Here is an 18,998-nt window from a genome sequence, read left to right as displayed (position 1 = left end):
CAAGGCCCAGCTGTCCCTCCTTCATGGCCTTTTGAAAAGCAGTGCTGGCTTTCTAACCATGTCAGCTTTCAGCACACCCAACAGAAGCGGGTGGTCACGGGGACTGGACTGTGAGCTACAGTGTTTGTAACGAGGGTGCCTCCGCGCGGGGTGCGCACGGCCACCTTCCTGCTTGGGCCGCGGGGCGGCGATGACTGTATTAGGGAAAGACCACGTGCTCCCATCTCAGCAGGACTCTGGCTTCGGTTCGAATGGCTGAGGGGCTCGCGCTGGCGAGGGCCTGGAGGCCGTCCAGCAGCCAGGGCAGCCAGGAGCCCCCGAGCGCCTGCACAAATATGGCCTGGCATCTGGGCAGTGAGCCCTGCTCCGAGACGGTGGGCTGGAGTGCAAGTGCTGGCTAGAAGCGCCAGGACCCCCCATGCCCACTGACCTCCTCCTGTGAACCCACAGAGGTGGCAGTGCCTTCTGTTTTAGACCAGCAGCTCAGTGCAGCTTCCAGGTGTGAACTACCATGTGGACTGCAATGGGATTGCACGGTTTGGACTTAAAAATAACCTGAGGCCTGACTTTCCTACTTTCCTGCTGCATGACGGCCATTTTGTTTTAGAGAGTTTACAGGTTCCTTTGCGCACGCGGGTCTCGGAATGTGGGAAGCCAATGTCTGCAAAGATGTGGGACAAGGGAAAGCGTCGCGGCTGAGCTAGTGCGCGGGAGGCCTTAGCGGCCACTTGGCAACACTGAGCTGGGGGGCTCCGAGCAGCCGTGTTGGGGTGTGCGGTGCGGAATTTCTAGTTTCGGGAATTCACTTCGTTCACACGTTGGCACTCACCTTCGTTCACGCAGCTGCAGAAGCCGCACTGGAAGCGCCGGCCGCCCTCGACGAACTGCATGAAGGGGCACATGTAGGCTTTGCAGCGGTTGCAGCGCACGGGCCCCGCCTCCCCGTGGTTCACCAGGTAGAGGGGCGTCTGCAGGGAGCAAGTCAAAGAGCACTGCTGTGAGGCCTTTCCAGGCGCCAAGAAGAGCAGGGCAGCCAGGTGCCCCTCCTGATGCCTCGTGGACTCAAGGCCACACCCCAGCAGAAACAAGATCAATGCCTTTTATCACACATGCACATGCATGTATCTATGTATGTATGTGGGTGTATGATTACCTGAGTGGAGACAGAATGAAAGAGGGTACTAACACTACCATGTCACAACCATCCTCAACCCTGTACACCAATCTCCTGCTGTTTGCACTGATACGCACACAGGAGGGACGCACGCAGGAGGGACGGGTCTCCCTGCCCCACACACAGCGCCCAGGCCACACGCGCTCTCCGCACAGCTCTGCGTGCGCTGACCAGCCTGGCAAGGGGCCGCTGCCTGCCCTCAGCCCAGGCCACATGCCTCACACAGCCCTCTCTGGCCGGGCACGCTCTGCCAGAACCGAAAAATAAACATTCCAACGGCTTCTTCCTCATAAACACGCGTGAAACCGCTGCGCGTCCTTTATGTGCAGCTCAAGTGGAAAGGTGCAGCGTTCGGGGTCTGCCTGCGTCTCAGCTCTTCCGGCTCCAGGCTGAAACCACAGGCTGCTCTTGTTATAAAGCCCTAAAGAGGACATCACGGAAAAGCTTGAGAACTGCAGGACTTGGCACATCAACTACATGTTTGTTTGCTTTTTAAAGAAAAAGAAGCATAAGAAGCACACTGCTTTTAGCGGAGGCCTGAAGAGCAGGAGGAAGGTGGGGATGGGGTGGGGTTCAGAAGGCCACTTCTGCTCATCCTAAACCGAGAGGTGCTCTGCCCCTGCCCAGATGCTCACTGTGAAGCTAACTCTTTGCTGAGCGTTCGTTCAAAAATGAGTTGTGAGACCTCAGAGCAAGAAAATAAAAACAGATTTAGTAGAATATAGGAAAGAATCAAGGGAAAATGTTTCTAAGTTCATAACCCTTCCCTCTGCCTCTCCCGCCCCTCCCCCACAGCTTGCCTAAGGACTCGAGACATGGGTTGGACTTTCTCCTTTATCTCTTCTGATCCCTGCGTGGGCAGAGCCCTGGCGCCCACCGTGGGGCTGTGAGGGGGACGAGAGGAAGACGCGTGTTCAGTGGCGAGCACTGTGCCTGGCGCGAGCTGCTGGATGCGTGGTGACTGCTGCCCACCACAGTGGCCTTTCCTCCCTCGGCACCACTCAGCCCCAGAAAGGGTGTTCAGTGACAGGCGGTAGGCTTGAGTTTCTAGAGGCATTTATTCACACAGATTCTGAAATTGGCTAACTTGTTACTGTAAAATGTTATTGTAAAATGATCTAGAAGGAAGAAATCTATCTTTCAGATTTTTGATGGAATCTAATGGTTAGAAGCTGAGAAGTACAGTTGATTTTTAAAACACGCTAGGAATCTGATTTAAATACACGTACACATTCAAGCAGTGACTTAAACAACACTTCCCTGTAGGTGCTTTTCGTGGGACAGACACAAAGTGGTAAGCGTCTGTCCTGAGGCAGGCGGGAGGGGAGCAGACAAAGCCTTAGGTACAAGAGAGCCTCAGGCAGCGGAGGGAGCGGAGGGCAGGAGGTCAGAGCAAGCCCATCAGCCGCCTCGGGCCGCCGTCTGCCCTGCGCCACCGCCTCCAGGACCAGACCCACTTTCAGAGTTCAGTTTGGAAGAAAGTCTGCAATCTGTATGCATTCCCGTCAAGTCTACTCTTCTCTCCTTTTATTTTCAAAGCACTCGAAGGCCACCATCGATGCCCTGAGAGACTGCAGGGACAACGTCAGATGCAATTACTTGCTAGGCAAAGCAGAGGCAATGCAAGCAAGATGAACCTTATTCTTGCTGCTAGGATTTACTCAAAGGCAGGCCCAGCCTAAATTACTGTGCAATTGTCTGCAACTGACACCTAAACATCGCAGGCCTGGCAGATTCGGGCCTGCAGACCTGGAGATGGAGTCTAGGAACGAACAAGTCCAGTGATGACTGCTCGGCTGTGAAGCACACCCGCATTCTGCCCCTTCTCTCTGGGAAACGAGGTGATGGATAGGTAAGGAAGGTCTTCAGACAACGAGGTGACGGCCAGGAATGTTAAAAGCTTTCAAGTGTTTGTTTTCTGGGGGCCCAGGGCGGGCGCAGCGCCGGCTCCTGCAGAGGTTGCTCCATCTCCAGATGCCGCTGACCTCCCCAGCAGTGAGAACGAGCTCACACAGCCAGTCTCCCCTCTCTGCTGGGTTCCCCTGCAGTGTCCCCCGCTTTTTGTAAACATCACACTTCCCCAAACATTCTCCCCAAAAGCTGGTCTTTTCCTTACCAAGGACATTATGTCATATTTGCTTTAGGAATATTTTCAGATTTTATAATTTTTTAAAATAAATGTGCTTAAAACCTTTGGCCTCTAGTGCCTTCCTGCCTGCTCCCTCTTTTCTGTGTTTCACTTCAGTGGACAGAGCGGGCACTGGACCGAACCCCCATGGCGATCGCAGTCCGTTCCTGAGGCGGGAGCTGAGCAGGGGAGGGAGCACGCTGTCTGGTCCTGTGCTTGTGTTTGGATCACCAGGGCTGCCAACGGTATGTCGGTACTAATTTTAATTAAGATGCTCTAATTGGGTAAAGTGTCTCCTTTTGTGCACGTATAATAAAATCACGGTGGATTTGAGGCCACAAGAGAGAATATAATTCACTGAGAAATGGGCTCAGTGTGAAGATGAAATAAGTGAGTTCAAAACAAACCAAAACAGAACAGAACACTTTTGGCTACTTTTCCATGTGAAAGAACAGACAACAATACGTATCAACCAGTAACTTCTTGGGATACTAACGCAATTTTGAAAGTTTTCTTATTTTAATATTAGAGGCCCGATGCATGAAATTTGTGCAAGGGGCTTGGCCCTCGCAGCCCCCTGCAACGGGAAGGTTGTTCAGCTGTCCGGTCTGATTAGCATGTTGCGCTTTTATTATTATTGACTAGAGGCCCAGTGCACAAAAATTTGTGCACTGGGGGGGGGGTCCCTCAGCCCGGCCTGTGCCCTCTCGCAGTCTGGGACCCCTCGGGGGATGACCACTTGCTGGCTTAGGTCTGCTCCCCAGGAGATTGGGCCTAAGAGGGCAGTCAGACATCCCTCTGGCAGCCTGGCAGCCCGGCAGCCCTAGGGGGATGTTCACTTGCCAGCAGGGAGCAGGCCTAAACTGCAGTCAGACATCCTTAGCACTGCTGAGGCAGGAGAGGCTCCCACCACCACCGCTGTACTGGCAGCCATCAGCCTGGCTTGTGGCTGAGCAGAGCTCCTCCATGTGGGAGCCCACTGACTACCAGAGGGCAGCTCCTGCATTGAGCGTCTGCCCCCTGTTGGTCAGTGTGTGTCATAGTGACCAGTCACTCCCAGTCCTTCTGCTGTTAGGGTCAGTTTGCATATTACCCTTTTACTATATAGGATAGAGGCCTGGTGCACAGGTGGGGGCTGGCTGGTTTGCCCTGAATGGTGTCCCGGATCAGGGTGGGTGTCCCGCTGGGGTGCCTGGCCAGCCGGGGTGAGGGGATGATGGCTGTTTGCAGCTGGTCACACACCCTTCAGGGTGGGGGTCCCCACTGGGGTGCCTGGCCAGTCTGGGTGAGGGACTGAGGGCCGTTTTCAGGCTGGCTGGCGACTGAAGCTCCCAACCTCTCCTTTTTTTCTTTTTTTTATTCTGGGATTTATTTACCTTCTATAATTGAAACTTTGTTGCTGTCACTGGAGCTGAGAGCCGGGCTCCTGCTCTGAGGCCACGGCCTGCTGAAAGCAGGTATCTGGGGTTTGTTTAGCTTCTATAATTGAAACTTTGTTGCTTTCGGAGCTCAGAGTTGGTCCACGGCAGGAGGGGAACCCTGGCTTCCTCCATGACTGGAGCAAGAAAGCCTCCTGCTCACTTCAGCTATGTGGCTGCCGGCCGCCATCTTGGTTGGGTTAATTTGCATATCTCACTGATTAGTCAATGGGAGGCATAGTGAAGGTACGGTCAATTACCATGTTTGTCTGTTATTAGATAGGATAGTATCAGTTACCTAAGTCTTCCTGCCATTCTCCCAGGCAACCTAACATTTGTGCAGTCGGTACTGGGCCTATGGCCCAGGACATTAAACACAGCAGCAAGCAACGATGCAATCAGCAGCATAGCTCGGCGTAGAGAGGACAGTGGGGAAATCATCACGAGTAATAGTTCTCTCTAGCTCAGAAGGCAATGCTCACCGATGGATTTCAGAGCAAGCACTGTGCGCAGAGCGATGCGCACACCCTGCCGGGATCCTGCAGGGAGGTGTGTAACCTCTGTGTTTATGTCTGGGCAGCTATGTAACTAAGAAAAGTCTTGCCACAGAAATCTTGCACAGAGTCTGTGTTTTAGAGAAGTGATGAGCAGCAAAGGCAGCTAAATATTAAAAGCTGATGAACACAGATCCACTAGGTGGCGCTGTACAGCTAAAAATTAAAACTGTACAATTTCCCCAGTAATAAAATACTCAAGTTAACGATGCCATATTCACTTTATGTAGGTCTAACAGCATGTAACGGAACTTACGTCAGCTATTACCATCACACGATTAAGGAGCTGGACTTGTCTTGAAAAAAACGTAGACGATAGTTCATGTAGGGAAACCACGGCCTGTCAGGAGGGCAGCCCCAAATCACAGCAGGTGACCTCAGCCTCGTTCAGATTTAGAAAAAATCTGTGTTCTGCATTTTTAACGTACACTTCTCTTCCCTTCCCTCTTCTCTCCCCTCCGGCCTCCGCCGTCTCCAGGGGAGCCACCGCCCCAGACGTCCCCGCATCAAGAGTCCACTGGCCGAGGCCGGCAGAGCAGCTCAGCCAGACCTGCAGGTGACGGGAGAGGCTTCTGGCCACAGTGGCTCCCAAATCTGATCAGACTTGCAGCAAGAAGACCTGCCAACGTGACATGGTCCCCAGCTGGATGTGGGTGACAGCGCGGGCTGGCGTCGGCTGCGGCTCTGCATGCAGTGCTCTGGGCTGGAGGGCGGCTGCCCCTCGCACCTGCCCCGGGGAGCCAGCGAGGGCCGGGTCCCTGGGGCTGGCGGCGAGTGGGAGCAGGGAGTGGAGCGGGAACAGAGCCCGAGCCTGGGATGAGCTGCCACCCGCGAAACCTCAGACGCTCAGACGCTCAGGCCTGAGGCAGAGGAGCAGAGAGGCGCCCGGGGTTATGCCCGAAGCGAGAGGAGAGTCGGCATGGACCTCATGGGCCTCACTGACTGCAGACGTTTCCACGGGGGAGGGCGGGGCAGCCCATGAGCGTCCACTTTCAGCTTCACCGCGTGTGACCCCTGCCCGCCCCCACGGACAGCCACGGACAGCCACGGGAGGCCACGGGAGGCCCTGCACAGCGGTCACAGGCCTGCGGTTTTGTTCGAGTTTTTGCAATGACAAGTGCGGCATGAAAGAATATTTTCCAAATGCCTTTTTTACAATCCTGTCATCCGCCTTCTAAAAAGAAACGGCCTGACAATGAAACACTCAATGTGCCATGTTCATTCTAGGGCTGTATTTATGCTTTTCCAGGATGTTTTCAGTTGGCCCTTGCTACTCTAAAGCTGTGCATTTTCTTATGTCCAGAAAATTAACCTCCTGCTACTTGGAGTGTTCGCAGCACTTGAGAGAATGTTTCCATCCTTTTCTGTCAACATGGCTTCCTGCTGGAGCCAGCCCTTGCCAACAGAGGCTTCTGTTAAGGAAGAGACGGCGTTTCTAGAAGTCATATTTCCCAGGGCAGAGCTGGGCGGTTCCAATCAGTGTGAGCAGGTGAGGCAGGAAGGAGCGGGGGCAGGGAGGAGGCTGGGAGGCTGGCCCATGAGCTGAGGAGAGAGCAGGGTGGCCACGCTCTGCAGAGAGCCTACCCAGGCAGGGCAGCGAGTGGTGGCCGGTGGCCCTGACCCACCAGGTCTCTGTCTGTCTCTCCTCGAATAAGGTGTTTACTGCATGGCAGTCTCTTATAAAAGTGGACACTGTTTAGAAACAAACGCTCACACCAAGTGACACTGGGATATTGCCCAGGTTATGGTGTGTAAGATGGTTTCAAACATTCCTAAATCCAGGTGTGAGCATACAATTATAAAACTGATTCTAACAGAACCTGGCTGAGATCCTGGATAGAACCGGCGAGAGAACCCAACCATGACGGTCAACTGAACGCTGCCTCCGTGTCCTTCCTTCGCTGACTCCGTCCACACCTTTGGGAACCCCTGGACCTGCTGGGGCTCGACCCCAACAAATTCTCATATGCTATACCATGAATATCAGAAAGAAAAAAAAAAACTACTGGGAGAACAGGCCTACTGCTCGCTCATTTTCTCACTGTACAGCTGTGGTCACCTTCAGAGAATTAAGACATATAATATTAGTTTATGTAAATCACATTAAATAACTTTCCTTTAATATTAAAAAAAAACCAAAAAACTGATTCTATAAAAAGTATCACAGGAAAATCCCACTACCATTTCCTTTCAGAGCCGACAGCTAGGGAAGTGCCACGTTTATGCAAAACCTCTGCAGCTTTTCCTGAGCTGGTCTGGGGTGGGAGCCAGCCACTGAGCCTGCAGGCCTCGCTGTCCCCGAGCCACTGGCTGGTCACTGTCCCTGGGGGCCTCTCCAAGTGACAGCAAATCACCTTCTGTGAATGAATTTGCTTTGAGCAAATAGCCAAACACCATTTGGAGGAAAGACTCAAACATAGGGTCAAAAAAAAGTTGAAGAAAAAAATTTAATTAAAAAAAAAAAAGAAGTGTGCCCAATGCAACAGCATCTGGGGGAATGACTACATTTATTTGTTACTACATATCAGTAGTGATCTAGAAGGGAAGATGACTTCTTAATCTATCAAAAAATAATAAACGTTGATATGTATGAGCTAATACACATTTTCTATCCTTTTTCCTTAAGAAAGGAGAAATGTTGACAAGATTATATGTTTGAAGTAAATAGAGTTTTTCAAAACTTTTTAAAGCATATAGACAATAGAGGGTGAAAACCTAAATCTCGTTCCCATGTTCCATCTATGATACACTCCAACCCGCCAATGACAGCTCCACTCAGGGTAAGGGACGTGGCCTTCGTGTGGACGAGGCCCGTGAGCTGCACACACTAGATTTCATAACGATGGCTCTTCCATTTTACCTGCATTTTGCAAAATACTGTTCAAGAAAGCCAATGATGACCTGATTTTTCAAAAATAATGAACATTTCAAAGATTTTAATCTTGTTTTATATGTATGTTTACATATCCTCTCCCCCTTTCTCTCTTACAACATGTATGTAGCTCCACATTTATAGTGTGATGATATTGAAAGGAACAAACATGCAGAATCTTACTGTCCAGGAAATTCTTTAAGCAACTGTTGCCCTAGTCACAGCTGTCTGTCTGGCAGTGAGGCCCCCAAAGGCTGTTTGACATAAGAGCATGTGTGTAGGAAATAAAATATTTTCTTTGATCTACAACCTGGAAATTGAACTAAATGACAGATGCCTGGATGGAGATGACTCAGAAATGCAGGTCCTGCTCAGCTTGGCTCTGGGCAGCCAGTTCCCTTGCTGACTGTGTAACTCGTTCAGATCAAATAGCATTCGTACAAAGTCAATGCTCAATAGATGTTTGCGCATAGATCCCTACAGTGAGAATCTCATCACATTACTTGTCCTCAAAATCCTCGTTTACTTCCACACATAAACGATATTGTGCCATGAAAGGGTCAAATGTTTATCTAGCACAGAAATGCCCCAAGAGCTGCTGAGGTCTGGGGAAGCAATAGGTGTCCTACCCTCAGAGGATCCAGTGGGAGAAGGACATATCCAAATGTACAAACACAAAACTGCCAACTGTGATGGGGTGTCCGGAGCTGAGGGGTGCACTGTGAGGTGCGTGGCAAACTCTCCTAGGACAGGACCTTGGACTGAAATCTAGAGGTTGAATAGAAATCAACTAGGCTAAAAGGACAGGACACCAATGCCCATGAAGACTGAATGAAACCACAAAAGCTGTACAATCCTATATAATAAAAGACTAATATGCAAATCAACTGAACAGCGGAATGACCAGTTGCTATGATGCGCACTGACCACCAGAGGGCAGACGCTCAATGCAGGAGCTGTCCCCTGGTGCTCAGTGTGCTCCCACAGGGGGAGCGCTACTCAGGCAGAGGCCCTGAGCTGGGCTCATGGCTGGCAAGTGCAGCGGTGGTGGTGGGAGCCTCTCCCGCCTCCGCAGTAATTGGACATCCCCCAAGGGCTCCCGGATTAATAGAGGGCGCAGGCCAGGCTGAGGGACCCCTCCCCGCCCCGCGCGCCCCAGTGCATGAATTTCATACACCGGGTCTCTAGTTTATATATATATAAAAGGCTAAGTGACTGACCGTCTGCCCGTCTGACTAACCAACCAGTACATATGGCACACACTGGCAATTTAAAAATAAATGCTGACTTGCACATGTGCGATACATGTAAAGCTCTCGCTGGTGCCAATCACACACGTGTGTTTCGATCTGTCATTGTCGATCATGAATTTGGTTGCTTTCGTTGACATTCAACATGAACCACATTGCAATTTATTCATCGGCCACCCAACGGGTAGATATGGCGCACACTGGCAATTTAAAAATAACCGCTGACTCACCCATGTGTGATACATATAAAGTGCTCACTGGCTACAATCACATGTGTGGTTTAATTTTATACCACTAGTGGCCCGATGCATAAAATTCATGCAAGGAGCTTGGCCCTCACAGCCCAGGTGGCTGCCTCTGCCCTCACACTGCCTCACCCGCACTGCCTCACCCGCACTGCCTCACCTGCACCTACACTGCCTCACCTGCATTGCCTCACCGGCACCCGCACTGCCACACCCACACTGCCTCACCTGCATTGCCTCACCTGCACCTACACTGCCTCACCCGCACTGCCTCACCCGCACCTACACTGCCTCACCTGCACTGCCTCACCCGCACCTACACTGCCTCACCCGCACTGCCTCACCCGCACCTACACTGCCTCACCCGCACTGCCTCACCTGCACCTACACTGCCTCACCCGCACTGCCTCACCTGCACCTACACTGCCTCACCCGCACTGCCTCACCTGCACCTACACTGCCTCACCCGCACCTACACTGCCTCACCCGCACCTACACTGCCTCACCAGCACCTACACTGCCTCACCCGCACTGCCTCACCCGCACCTACACTGCCTCACCCGCACCTACACTGCCTCACCCGCACTGCCTCACCTGCACCTACACTGCCTCACCCGCACCTACACTGCCTCACCCGCACTGCCTCACCTGCACCTACACTGCCTCACCCGCACTGCCTCACCTGCACCTACACTGCCTCACCCGCACCTACACTGCCTCACCCGCACTGCCTCACCTGCACCTACACTGCCTCACCCGTACCTACACTGCCTCACCCGCACTGCCTCACCTGCACCTACACTGCCTCACCCGCACCTACACTGCCTCACCCGCACCTACACTGCCTCACCTGCACTGCCTCACCCGCACCTACACTGCCTCACCCGCACCTACACTGCCTCACCCGCACTGCCTCACCCGCACCTACACTGCCTCACCAGCACCTACACTGCCTCACCCGCACCTACACTGCCTCACCCGCACCTACACTGCCTCACCCGCACTGCCTCACCCGCACCTACACTGCCTCACCTGCACCTACACTGCCTCACCCGCACCTACACTGCCTCACCCGCACCTGCACTGCCTCACCCGCACCTACACTGCCTCACCCGCACTGCCTCACCCGCACCTACACTGCCTCACCCGCACCTACACTGCCTCACCCGCACCTACACTGCCTCACCCGCACCTACACTGCCTCACCTGCACCTACACTGCCTCACCCGCACTGCCTCACCCACACTGCCTCACCCGCACTGCCTCACCGGCACCCGCACTGCCGCACCCACACTGCCGGCACCACTGCGAGCTAAGGCTGCCCAGGCCTTCCTTCTCTCCCCTCCCCCCTCCCCCCTCCTCCTTTCTCCGTTCCCTCCTTCCTCCTTGAAAGTAGGGCTGGTAACCTCTTTAGCTTTTACTCAGTGAGAGCCTGATGCCCAGGAAGCCTTTAATCTCTGAAGCATGACTTTACTACCTCAGACTTGACCACTAAGGGGACGCGTCAGCTACATGCACTTGAAGCCCTTGTACTACTTAAATACCCACCAATGTGACTAAAGCTGGCAATCATGAAGCCGGTATAAAAAGTGTATTTCCCAGGCTCCAACTTTCCGTTAATTATAGGAAACACCACCCTGTCTCCCGGTAGAACATGACATAACCCTAAGAAGTCGCTGCTAATAAGACATAGTCCTGTCTAGAATGTGAAAGCGTGAGAAGACGCGGGCCGTACAGCTGACGGCACGACAGCAAGAGGCTGTGAAGGGTCGCCTCCCCGCGGCCCTCGCTGCTGCGGCGTCTGCCCAGGGAGGCCGCACACCCACCAGGCCCTGCAGCGCTGCGCACCCCCTGCAGTCGCTAAAGTTAACCTGAGGCAGAGGGCTTCCTTTTTTATTCTTGTTTCTCCTGAAGTTATTCTCATTTAACAAAAAATAAAGATTTACAAGAAGAACTCTGTGTAAGCTCGGTGCATTAGCTTCTAACGTGTAACTGAAGCCCTAGCGGGTGTGGCTCAGTGGGTAGAGCATCAGCCTGTGGACTGCAGGGTCCCAGGTTCGATTCCCGGTCAGGGCACATGCCCGGGGTGCAGGCTCGACCTCCAGCAGGGGGCGTGCAAGAGGCAGCCAATCCATGATTCTCTCTCATCATTGGTGTTTCTCTCTCTCCCTCTCCAGTCCTCTCTAAAATCAATAAAAATATATATAAAAATAAACTCACTTAAAAGTGGGTTCTAATGACCTTTGCCCTGACAGGCGGGACTGTCCCTGCACCTCTGCAGTTAACCCCGTCGGAAAGGGGCGCCATTCTGCTCTGGGCGCCTGCCTTCCCGGGGGCTTTTCCAGGCTGCAAACGGGGCCCTTCAGGGGTACAGCCGTCTCTACAGGAACTGCACGCGTTGCTGTCTGCTCAGTGCGATGCTCAAGCCCTGCTTCTACGCGCGGCCAGCACTCTCTCCCAGCGATGGTGACGCCTGCACAGCCGTGGCGGAAGCGGACACTGTGTATGGAAAGCGGCCTGGGGCCTCTGAGGCTGCACCTCAACAATACCGAGCGTCACGGCTCCTTCAAGCTCTTACAGGACAGAGCACCTGCCCGGTCGGCTCACTTCAGAGCCCACGTGTCAGAAAGCGAAGCCTGAGCCGCCTGCACACACGCACAGGCTCGCCACCTGCACGTGCTCTTTGCGTGGATAATACACTTGGGGGCTCTTTTTAAAAAAATATTTTTATTGACCTCAGAGAGAGAGGGAGAGGAAGAGAGAGGGAGAGGGAGAGATAGAGAGAGGAGAGAGAGAGAAACATCAGTGATGAGAGGGAATCACGGACCAGCTGCCTCCGCACACCCACACTGGGGATGAGCCCACAACCTGGGCCTGTGCCCTGATGGGAATCGAACGGTGACCTCCTGGTTCCGAGGTCGATGCTCACCCCCTGAGCCCCGCGGCCGGGCCACTCAGGATTTCTTACACTAAAGTAGAGCGTAGAGGGAACGCCTTTGGTCGGGCTGTGCAATAATAACATGAAGGGTGTGTGATGAGTACGTGGTCTCCATGCTGTTTGCCCAAGAGTGAAGACAGAGGGTAGGCAGCAGGCCGGTATGACTCCCAGGTGATAGGCCATTGGAGCCAGAGTTCTCCCTGGCAATGGCGGCCCGAGGCCACGGCGCAGGCACAGTGAGCACCTAACTGGAGTCGCCTCCTGGCTCCAGTCCCCTGTCCCTGGTTACTCCTGTGCTTTGGAGAAAATGGTCAGTTCACTGGTTTCTGAAATGTTTTCCTTCTTGTGCTGCTTCACTCTTCATGACGAGTGTGGCCTCTCTCATTCCCATGTGGTGGAAGGCACCTGCGGCCTCTCTCATTCCCATGTGGTGGAAGGCACCTGTGGCCTCTCTCATTCCCATGTGGTGGAAGGCACCTGGGACCTCTCAGGTGATTTCTTTGCCCACGGAGAGGTGAACAGTTGTGTCTGTGGTCACGTAAAGTATGAAACACGACAGCCAAAACGGTAAAGATGGTTACTTCACCAGCGACATGCCCTGCAACAGACCACTGCTGAGGAGGTGGATAATGAAGATTCCTGTGCTGGGAATACTAGTTAAGAGGCCTGAACCCCGTGCGATCAGCCAGCATCCTGCAGTTTGGCTCGTCTTTGCCGCTTAAATGTCTATCTGGGCCTGATGAGTGTGCATTTACTCCACCGGACCTCCACCTACTGTGTGCCCAGCCCTCTGGTTGCCCAGCCTGCTGCGTGCCCAGCCACCGCCAGGTTCTGATGCTCTTTGCCCTCCAGGACTGCGCAGTGGCCTGGAGTCCAGGACTGCCAGGAGGTGTAGGAGGGACACAGAGACAGCGCGCAAGCCTGCCGGAGCACGAGGCCACTGTTGGAACCACCAGCAGAAGGACCACCAGCCACATATTTATCCAGATAAAAGCCCAACCAGCTCATTCAAGCCGATGTGTCAGGGGCTTGGACTGGACTTTGAGTGCCAGCAGCACCACGACTCGCCAGCCGCAGTCGCTGCCTCCATAAAACCGCTAGCACAACTGCACAAGCTGCCGTCTCCCCAAGAGGATGAAGGGTACAGACCAACCCGAGAGGCGGCAGTTTCGTTCCTGCGAGTGTTACCCACGGCGTGAGCTCTGCAGAGCCAGGCTGGCCTGTCCAGCAGGCCTGGCCAGGAGTGAGGCACGAGCAAGCCCCACTGCAGGTGACGGGGGGCAGGGAGCCCCACGCCGGTGTGATGAGCAGGGCTGGGTTTATTCTCCGACAGCCTTTGCCTCTTTTGTCAACCCTGCCCGCCAGGTCTTTGACATCCTTCCTTTCTTCCCAATGGCATCGTCCTCATATCTACTGATTCTATCGGGACAGGAACAATCACTGAGGGTAAAGACTTTAAACATCCTTCCTAACAGGACAATGTCTTTATTAAGTTGTGATGAGGAACTGGCCTGCACCTGAACCCCAGCCGAGGGCACCCTCAGCAGAGCCTTCTCACACTGGGAAGTGATTGCCTGTCCATTTCCCAGGTCCCGGGCAAGAGGCTCTCCCACGCCCAGGCTGGGGCCTTGCAGAGAGCGAGGGAGGGACGGAAACCAAGGGACGGAACGTGTTGGTGAAGTGCCTCTGCACTAACCTGATTCCACGTGAACGGAAATGGCTTTGACTGTGCGGTCCATTTGTGATCTAAATGCACACAGACATCCCCCACCCAGGCGCAGATGGAGTGAAGCCCTGCCACCCGGTTTCTAGGTGACATGACTCAATTCCATGTACAGTTAGATGCATGCAATTGTCCAAAATGCGACGATTTCCCATCTTAAAGAAAATGCGAAACTAAATGAAGTCTAATCTTCCCTCCTCTGCGCTGGAAATCTACACTATTTCTACCTCAGTTCTTACAATACAGCATCAGAAATACAATCACGGGTACAGAACAAAGGAGCTTATCAGCTAGCCAGGTAGTTACGTGGAGTATTTCATAGTTAATTATATTGAACGTGGGCACAGGTTTCACTTAAAACACATACCAACAAAGTACCATTTCCGGAAAATGGAATATGAAACCATGGAGACACAGGTATGCGCTCAGCAGCACACGTCTCCAAGCAAGGCTCGCAGGGCGCGCTCCGATCACAACCGCTGGGTGAGGTGTATTGTATAGGCCGCCGCCAACACAATGACATGCTTTAAAAGGTTCCGTTAAACAAGAACCAAAACTTTAAAAAGAAAAGTGTGATGTACTAAGTAAATCTTTTTGATCGATGCCAAATCAGGAAATCTTAAAGGGTATCTTTTTCTAAATTGCAGTAACGATGGCAATATTAGTCAGACAAGGAAGGAAGGCCTAACGTTTCACTAGACATAAAAATAAGCAAGTCACTTACTGCAGAGAAACACACATTTAAATGCTATTCGAACTGTAAATGGTGTGGCCACTCTGGAAAATGCTGGAAGTGAACAATCATGTACCAGGAGCCAGCAGTTTACTTGCAGGCACCAACTGGCGAGAAGGGGTGTGTCCACAGGACAGCTTGCACGAGAACAGGGGCAGAGGCTGCATTCACAGCCCAGGTGTCCCCGCGAGAGCGGAAAGCCAGGCAGCCACAGTGAGCCACTCGGCAGCAGTGAGGACCGAGTGGACGGGACGGCCACCCCTGCCCGCCACCGGGTCCCCGCTCAGCGGCTGAGGGAGGGACTGGCGCGGCGCAGGGTGCGTCCTCTGGGTGGGGCCTCAACTAGGAAAACAGACCTGGGGGAACAATCAGAACAATGGCCCAGGGGGGCTGTGGGAGGGGAGGCTGCTGGGGGAGCACGCGGTGCCGGTGCCATTGCGCATAACGGGCGCGGCTTACACAGTGCGTGCGTCTGCCAAGGGCCAGTGAAACGTTTACTGAAGATACGTGCCTTCACAGTGAGTGAATCGCGCCTCAGAAGGAAAAGGGATCTGTAAGCAAATATTAACTCCGGCTGTGGTGCACCTGCTGAGGTACTCAGAGGGAGTGCGCTGACATCTGCCGTCTGCTTTGGAACACGTCACAGTGGATGGACTGTGGACCGAGGCTCAGTATGTGGTCCAACCAGCCCAGCTGAGCGTCAGCTCGGCCACTTTCCCCGCCCAGCGCCGTGGTTTAGGGAGCTGAGGAGCGTGGCATACGGTTCTGGGGCCATCGGTCCTGAGTGTCCTTCTGCACGGAAGGCTGGCTTCTAGGAACAGCCCCGTGCCTCCTCCCTGGCCCTGCGCACCCCCATCCCCCTCGACTCCCCGAAAGGCGAGAGGGCAGCGCTCCCACTCACAGGAGAGCGAAAGGAGAGGAAAGCCATGTCCACACGGCCCGTCTTGCTTCTCTTTCTTCCCTGAAGTGACTTAAGCAGGCCCCTCCTCCCTTCCCCATGCCACACACCCCCCCGCAGCCGGCCTGCCCGAGACAGGTACGAATCTTCTCTCTCGCAGATGCTCCGCCCCTTGCGCAGGGGCTGCTGCCTGCACGTTAGCCCAGCCGGCCTCCAAGGACCATTCCGGCCAAGCGGAGGTTTAAATTGGGGAGAGAATCGGAGGCTCCTGCCTTTAGCGCAGAAAAGGAACCTGGGTTCAGCCTGGCTCAGGGGAGCACTGCTCCAGCCGGAAGTACGGCTGTTCTCCCCCCAGACCCCCACCAGCTCTGCTCCAGGGCCTGTGCCTCTGTGTGCGGGTGGGTGTCCACCGGGGGCACAGCAGGAGGGATGGCGGCGTGGAGGGTGGCGTGCGGACCACAGGCCCACCAGCAGCGCCCTAGAATCGGAACTTTAAATAGCCCCCTTTGTGCTTCCCCAACTTGCCCATGCACTCAGGACACCCTTCCGAGGGGAAGCATGCAGATGTATGTGCTCCTGCTTCCCAATCTCTCGGACTGGGCAGCACTGCTGGGCGTCTGGGCCAGGGACTGGTGAGCAGGTGCAGTCAGACAGGGCCTTGGGCTCTGCTATCTCCTCCCCAGAACCCCAGGGAGCGGCCGTGTGCTGGGGACTAAGGGCCTCACGGGCGGGCGTGGGGCTCACGTGCACCGTTCCAACAGGCCAGAAAGCGACCGGCCACCCGTGCTTGGCATGCAGGATGCCCGCAACGCAGCCTGTCAGCTGTGAGTTTTCCTAACGAGCAGCGGGTTGAGTGGCGACGTGTTTTTGCACTATACATGTTCCAGTTTCTGTTTCCAATACAAGATGCCGCCTAAGAAGACAGCGCTACAGGCAGAACGCCGGGACGCGCAGGTGGCTGCACTGCTGCTCCCTCACCCTTACCTCGTTGGAAGGCACTGTGGCGAAGGGCGTGATGACGGCGGCCAGGGGGATCTGGGCCTGCTTGGCCATGTCTGCCGTGCACGGGAAGCAGTAGGTCGTGCAGCGGATGTAGCGAGGACTGGCGTTGCCTGAAAGAGTGAGAGGCACACGGAAGGTCAGCTCTGAAACCGGGACGTGAGCACATGGAGGGGCTTCTGGGTAAGGCATGGCCTGTGTGCCAGGAGGACTGTGCAATTCCACCATCCAGCCTCTAGGGGCACTGCGGCTGCTCGCACACCACCACCCTCAGCAGACAGGGGGTTCTCACTGCTGTTCCCACACTGATGGCAGACCCCAGGGGCTGAGAGCAAAGGCACAGAGCACAGAGCAGCACCCTCCCGCCTTCCAGCCGCTCCCCTGCTGCAGAGCGCTGAGCATCTGGTGGCACTTCCTCAATACGATTCCATTTGATTATGATAGTTTTAAACTAAAAATCAAATCTAGAAATGAAAATTCTACTGGTAATAGAAATGTGTTTTAAAGCACTTCAATCTATTTTTCATATACATTATGTTTCCTGACCAATTCTATTTACTTCATGGCATGACAAATACTTTGAATCTCTAGAATAACTTTCCTAAAATAAAATTTGAAATTAAATGATGACTAAGTCTGTAATAGACTGTGGTGAAGAGAGCGCCACCCTCAGACATGCGCTGCGTGGTGGGCCCGAGGAGGACACAGACGATGTTCACCCCACAGAGGGGTCGTGGCCTCGGAAGGCGGGAAGTGCTGTGGGGGTGCCACCTGGCTAAGGACGGCGCCTGCGTTTTAAACGGTCGCCGCGGGGCCTCAGGGAAAAGTCCCAGCGAAAAGCCCCCGAGGAGGCGAGGGGTTCCCAGGCCGGCACCTGGGGCAGCTGTCAGTTCTCATTTCTTACCGAGGGTGGGTGACGCTGAGGCGCAGAGGCGAGAGGAGCCTGGGTTCGTGTGCAGGTGTGCAAGGAGGTGTGAGGTGTGTGAGGTGTGCAGGTGTGCAGGTGTGCAAGGAGGTGTGAGGTGTGCAGGTGTGAGAGGTGTGCGAGGTGTGCAGGTGTGCAAGGAGTGAAAGTGTGCAGGTGTGCGAGGTGTGCAGGTGTGCAAGGAGGGCAAGTGTGCAGGTGTGCGAGGTGTGCAGGTGTGCAAGGAGTGCAAGTGTGCAGGTGTGAGAGGTGTGCAGGTGTGCAAGGAGGGCAAGTGTGCAGGTGTGCGAGGTGTGCAGGTGTGCAAGGAGGGCAAGTGTGCAGGTGTGCGAGGTGTGCAAGGAGTGCAAGTGTGCAGGTGTGAGAGGCATAAAGGTGTGTGAGGCGCGGGAGGCTCCCCACGAAGCCCCTCTGTCCCAGCTGCTGCCTGGACAGCGCTGAGGACAGCTCGGAGGATAGACCTGGAGGAGGGGAGACCCCCACCTGGACCTGGCTGGCTCCACAACCCTGAGAGGACACAAAACGCTGCTCACACACGGACGCGATACTTCCGGGGCTGAGTAGGTGACCCATCCAAGCAGCATATTGTCATCGGAGTGTCCGACCTCATCAGGGTGCACTGTCACTGCCATAAACAACAGGACACTCTGTTCCTGGGAGGACCAGCCCGCCCCAGGCTGCCGGGTGGACTGACAGCAGACATGGCAGGCAGTGACAGCTCAGCGCTCCTCGTCCTCGCTGACCAGAGGAGCACAGCCCCAGAATCTTAAAGGAGCTGCTGTAAAGGCGCGGCTGGCGGGAACGCGCCGCCGACATCTCCAGCGGCAGTGCCCTACGCTCCGCCCACGCCGCCCTGCAGGTCCGTGCAGTGGGGAAGGTGACAAAGGAGGGCCCGAGCGAATACACCCGTGGGCGAGCGTACAGAGCCCTCCGAGGCTGCGATGGTGCCCTGCCCTCACCCGGAGCGAGACCGCGCTGACAGCCCACCCCCGTGCTTGGGTGACTGGCGCTGTGCTCCTGCTCTGTCTGTGTGACCTCCTTCTCACGGGGACCCTGCGGTGAGCACAGCGTCGCAGGGGAAACTGAGGCTGGAGTGTAAGTACCAACGTGGGTCACACGCACAGAGTGACGTGGCCAGACC

At 54.6% G+C, this 18,998-nt stretch overlaps 1 protein-coding gene across 1 annotated transcript in view; it reads right to left on the bottom strand.

Moving 5' to 3' along the window:
* Positions 1 to 18,998, bottom strand: part of SEC24D (SEC24 homolog D, COPII coat complex component) — a 70,132-nt gene that overhangs the window by 29,659 nt on the left and 21,475 nt on the right. Inside the window, exons 8-9 of the mRNA XM_036303269.1 lie at positions 16,918 to 17,045; positions 830 to 968 (exon numbers count right to left, since the gene is read on the bottom strand). Coding sequence (XP_036159162.1) covers positions 830 to 968; positions 16,918 to 17,045 — 267 coding nt within the window. The remainder of the gene's footprint in view (positions 1 to 829; positions 969 to 16,917; positions 17,046 to 18,998) is intronic.

Source organism: Myotis myotis, unplaced genomic scaffold, assembly GCF_014108235.1.
Source record: "Myotis myotis isolate mMyoMyo1 unplaced genomic scaffold, mMyoMyo1.p scaffold_m19_p_36, whole genome shotgun sequence".
Classification (NCBI taxonomy): domain Eukaryota; kingdom Metazoa; phylum Chordata; class Mammalia; order Chiroptera; family Vespertilionidae; genus Myotis; species Myotis myotis.
This window is presented reverse-complemented; position numbering and strand designations above follow the sequence as displayed.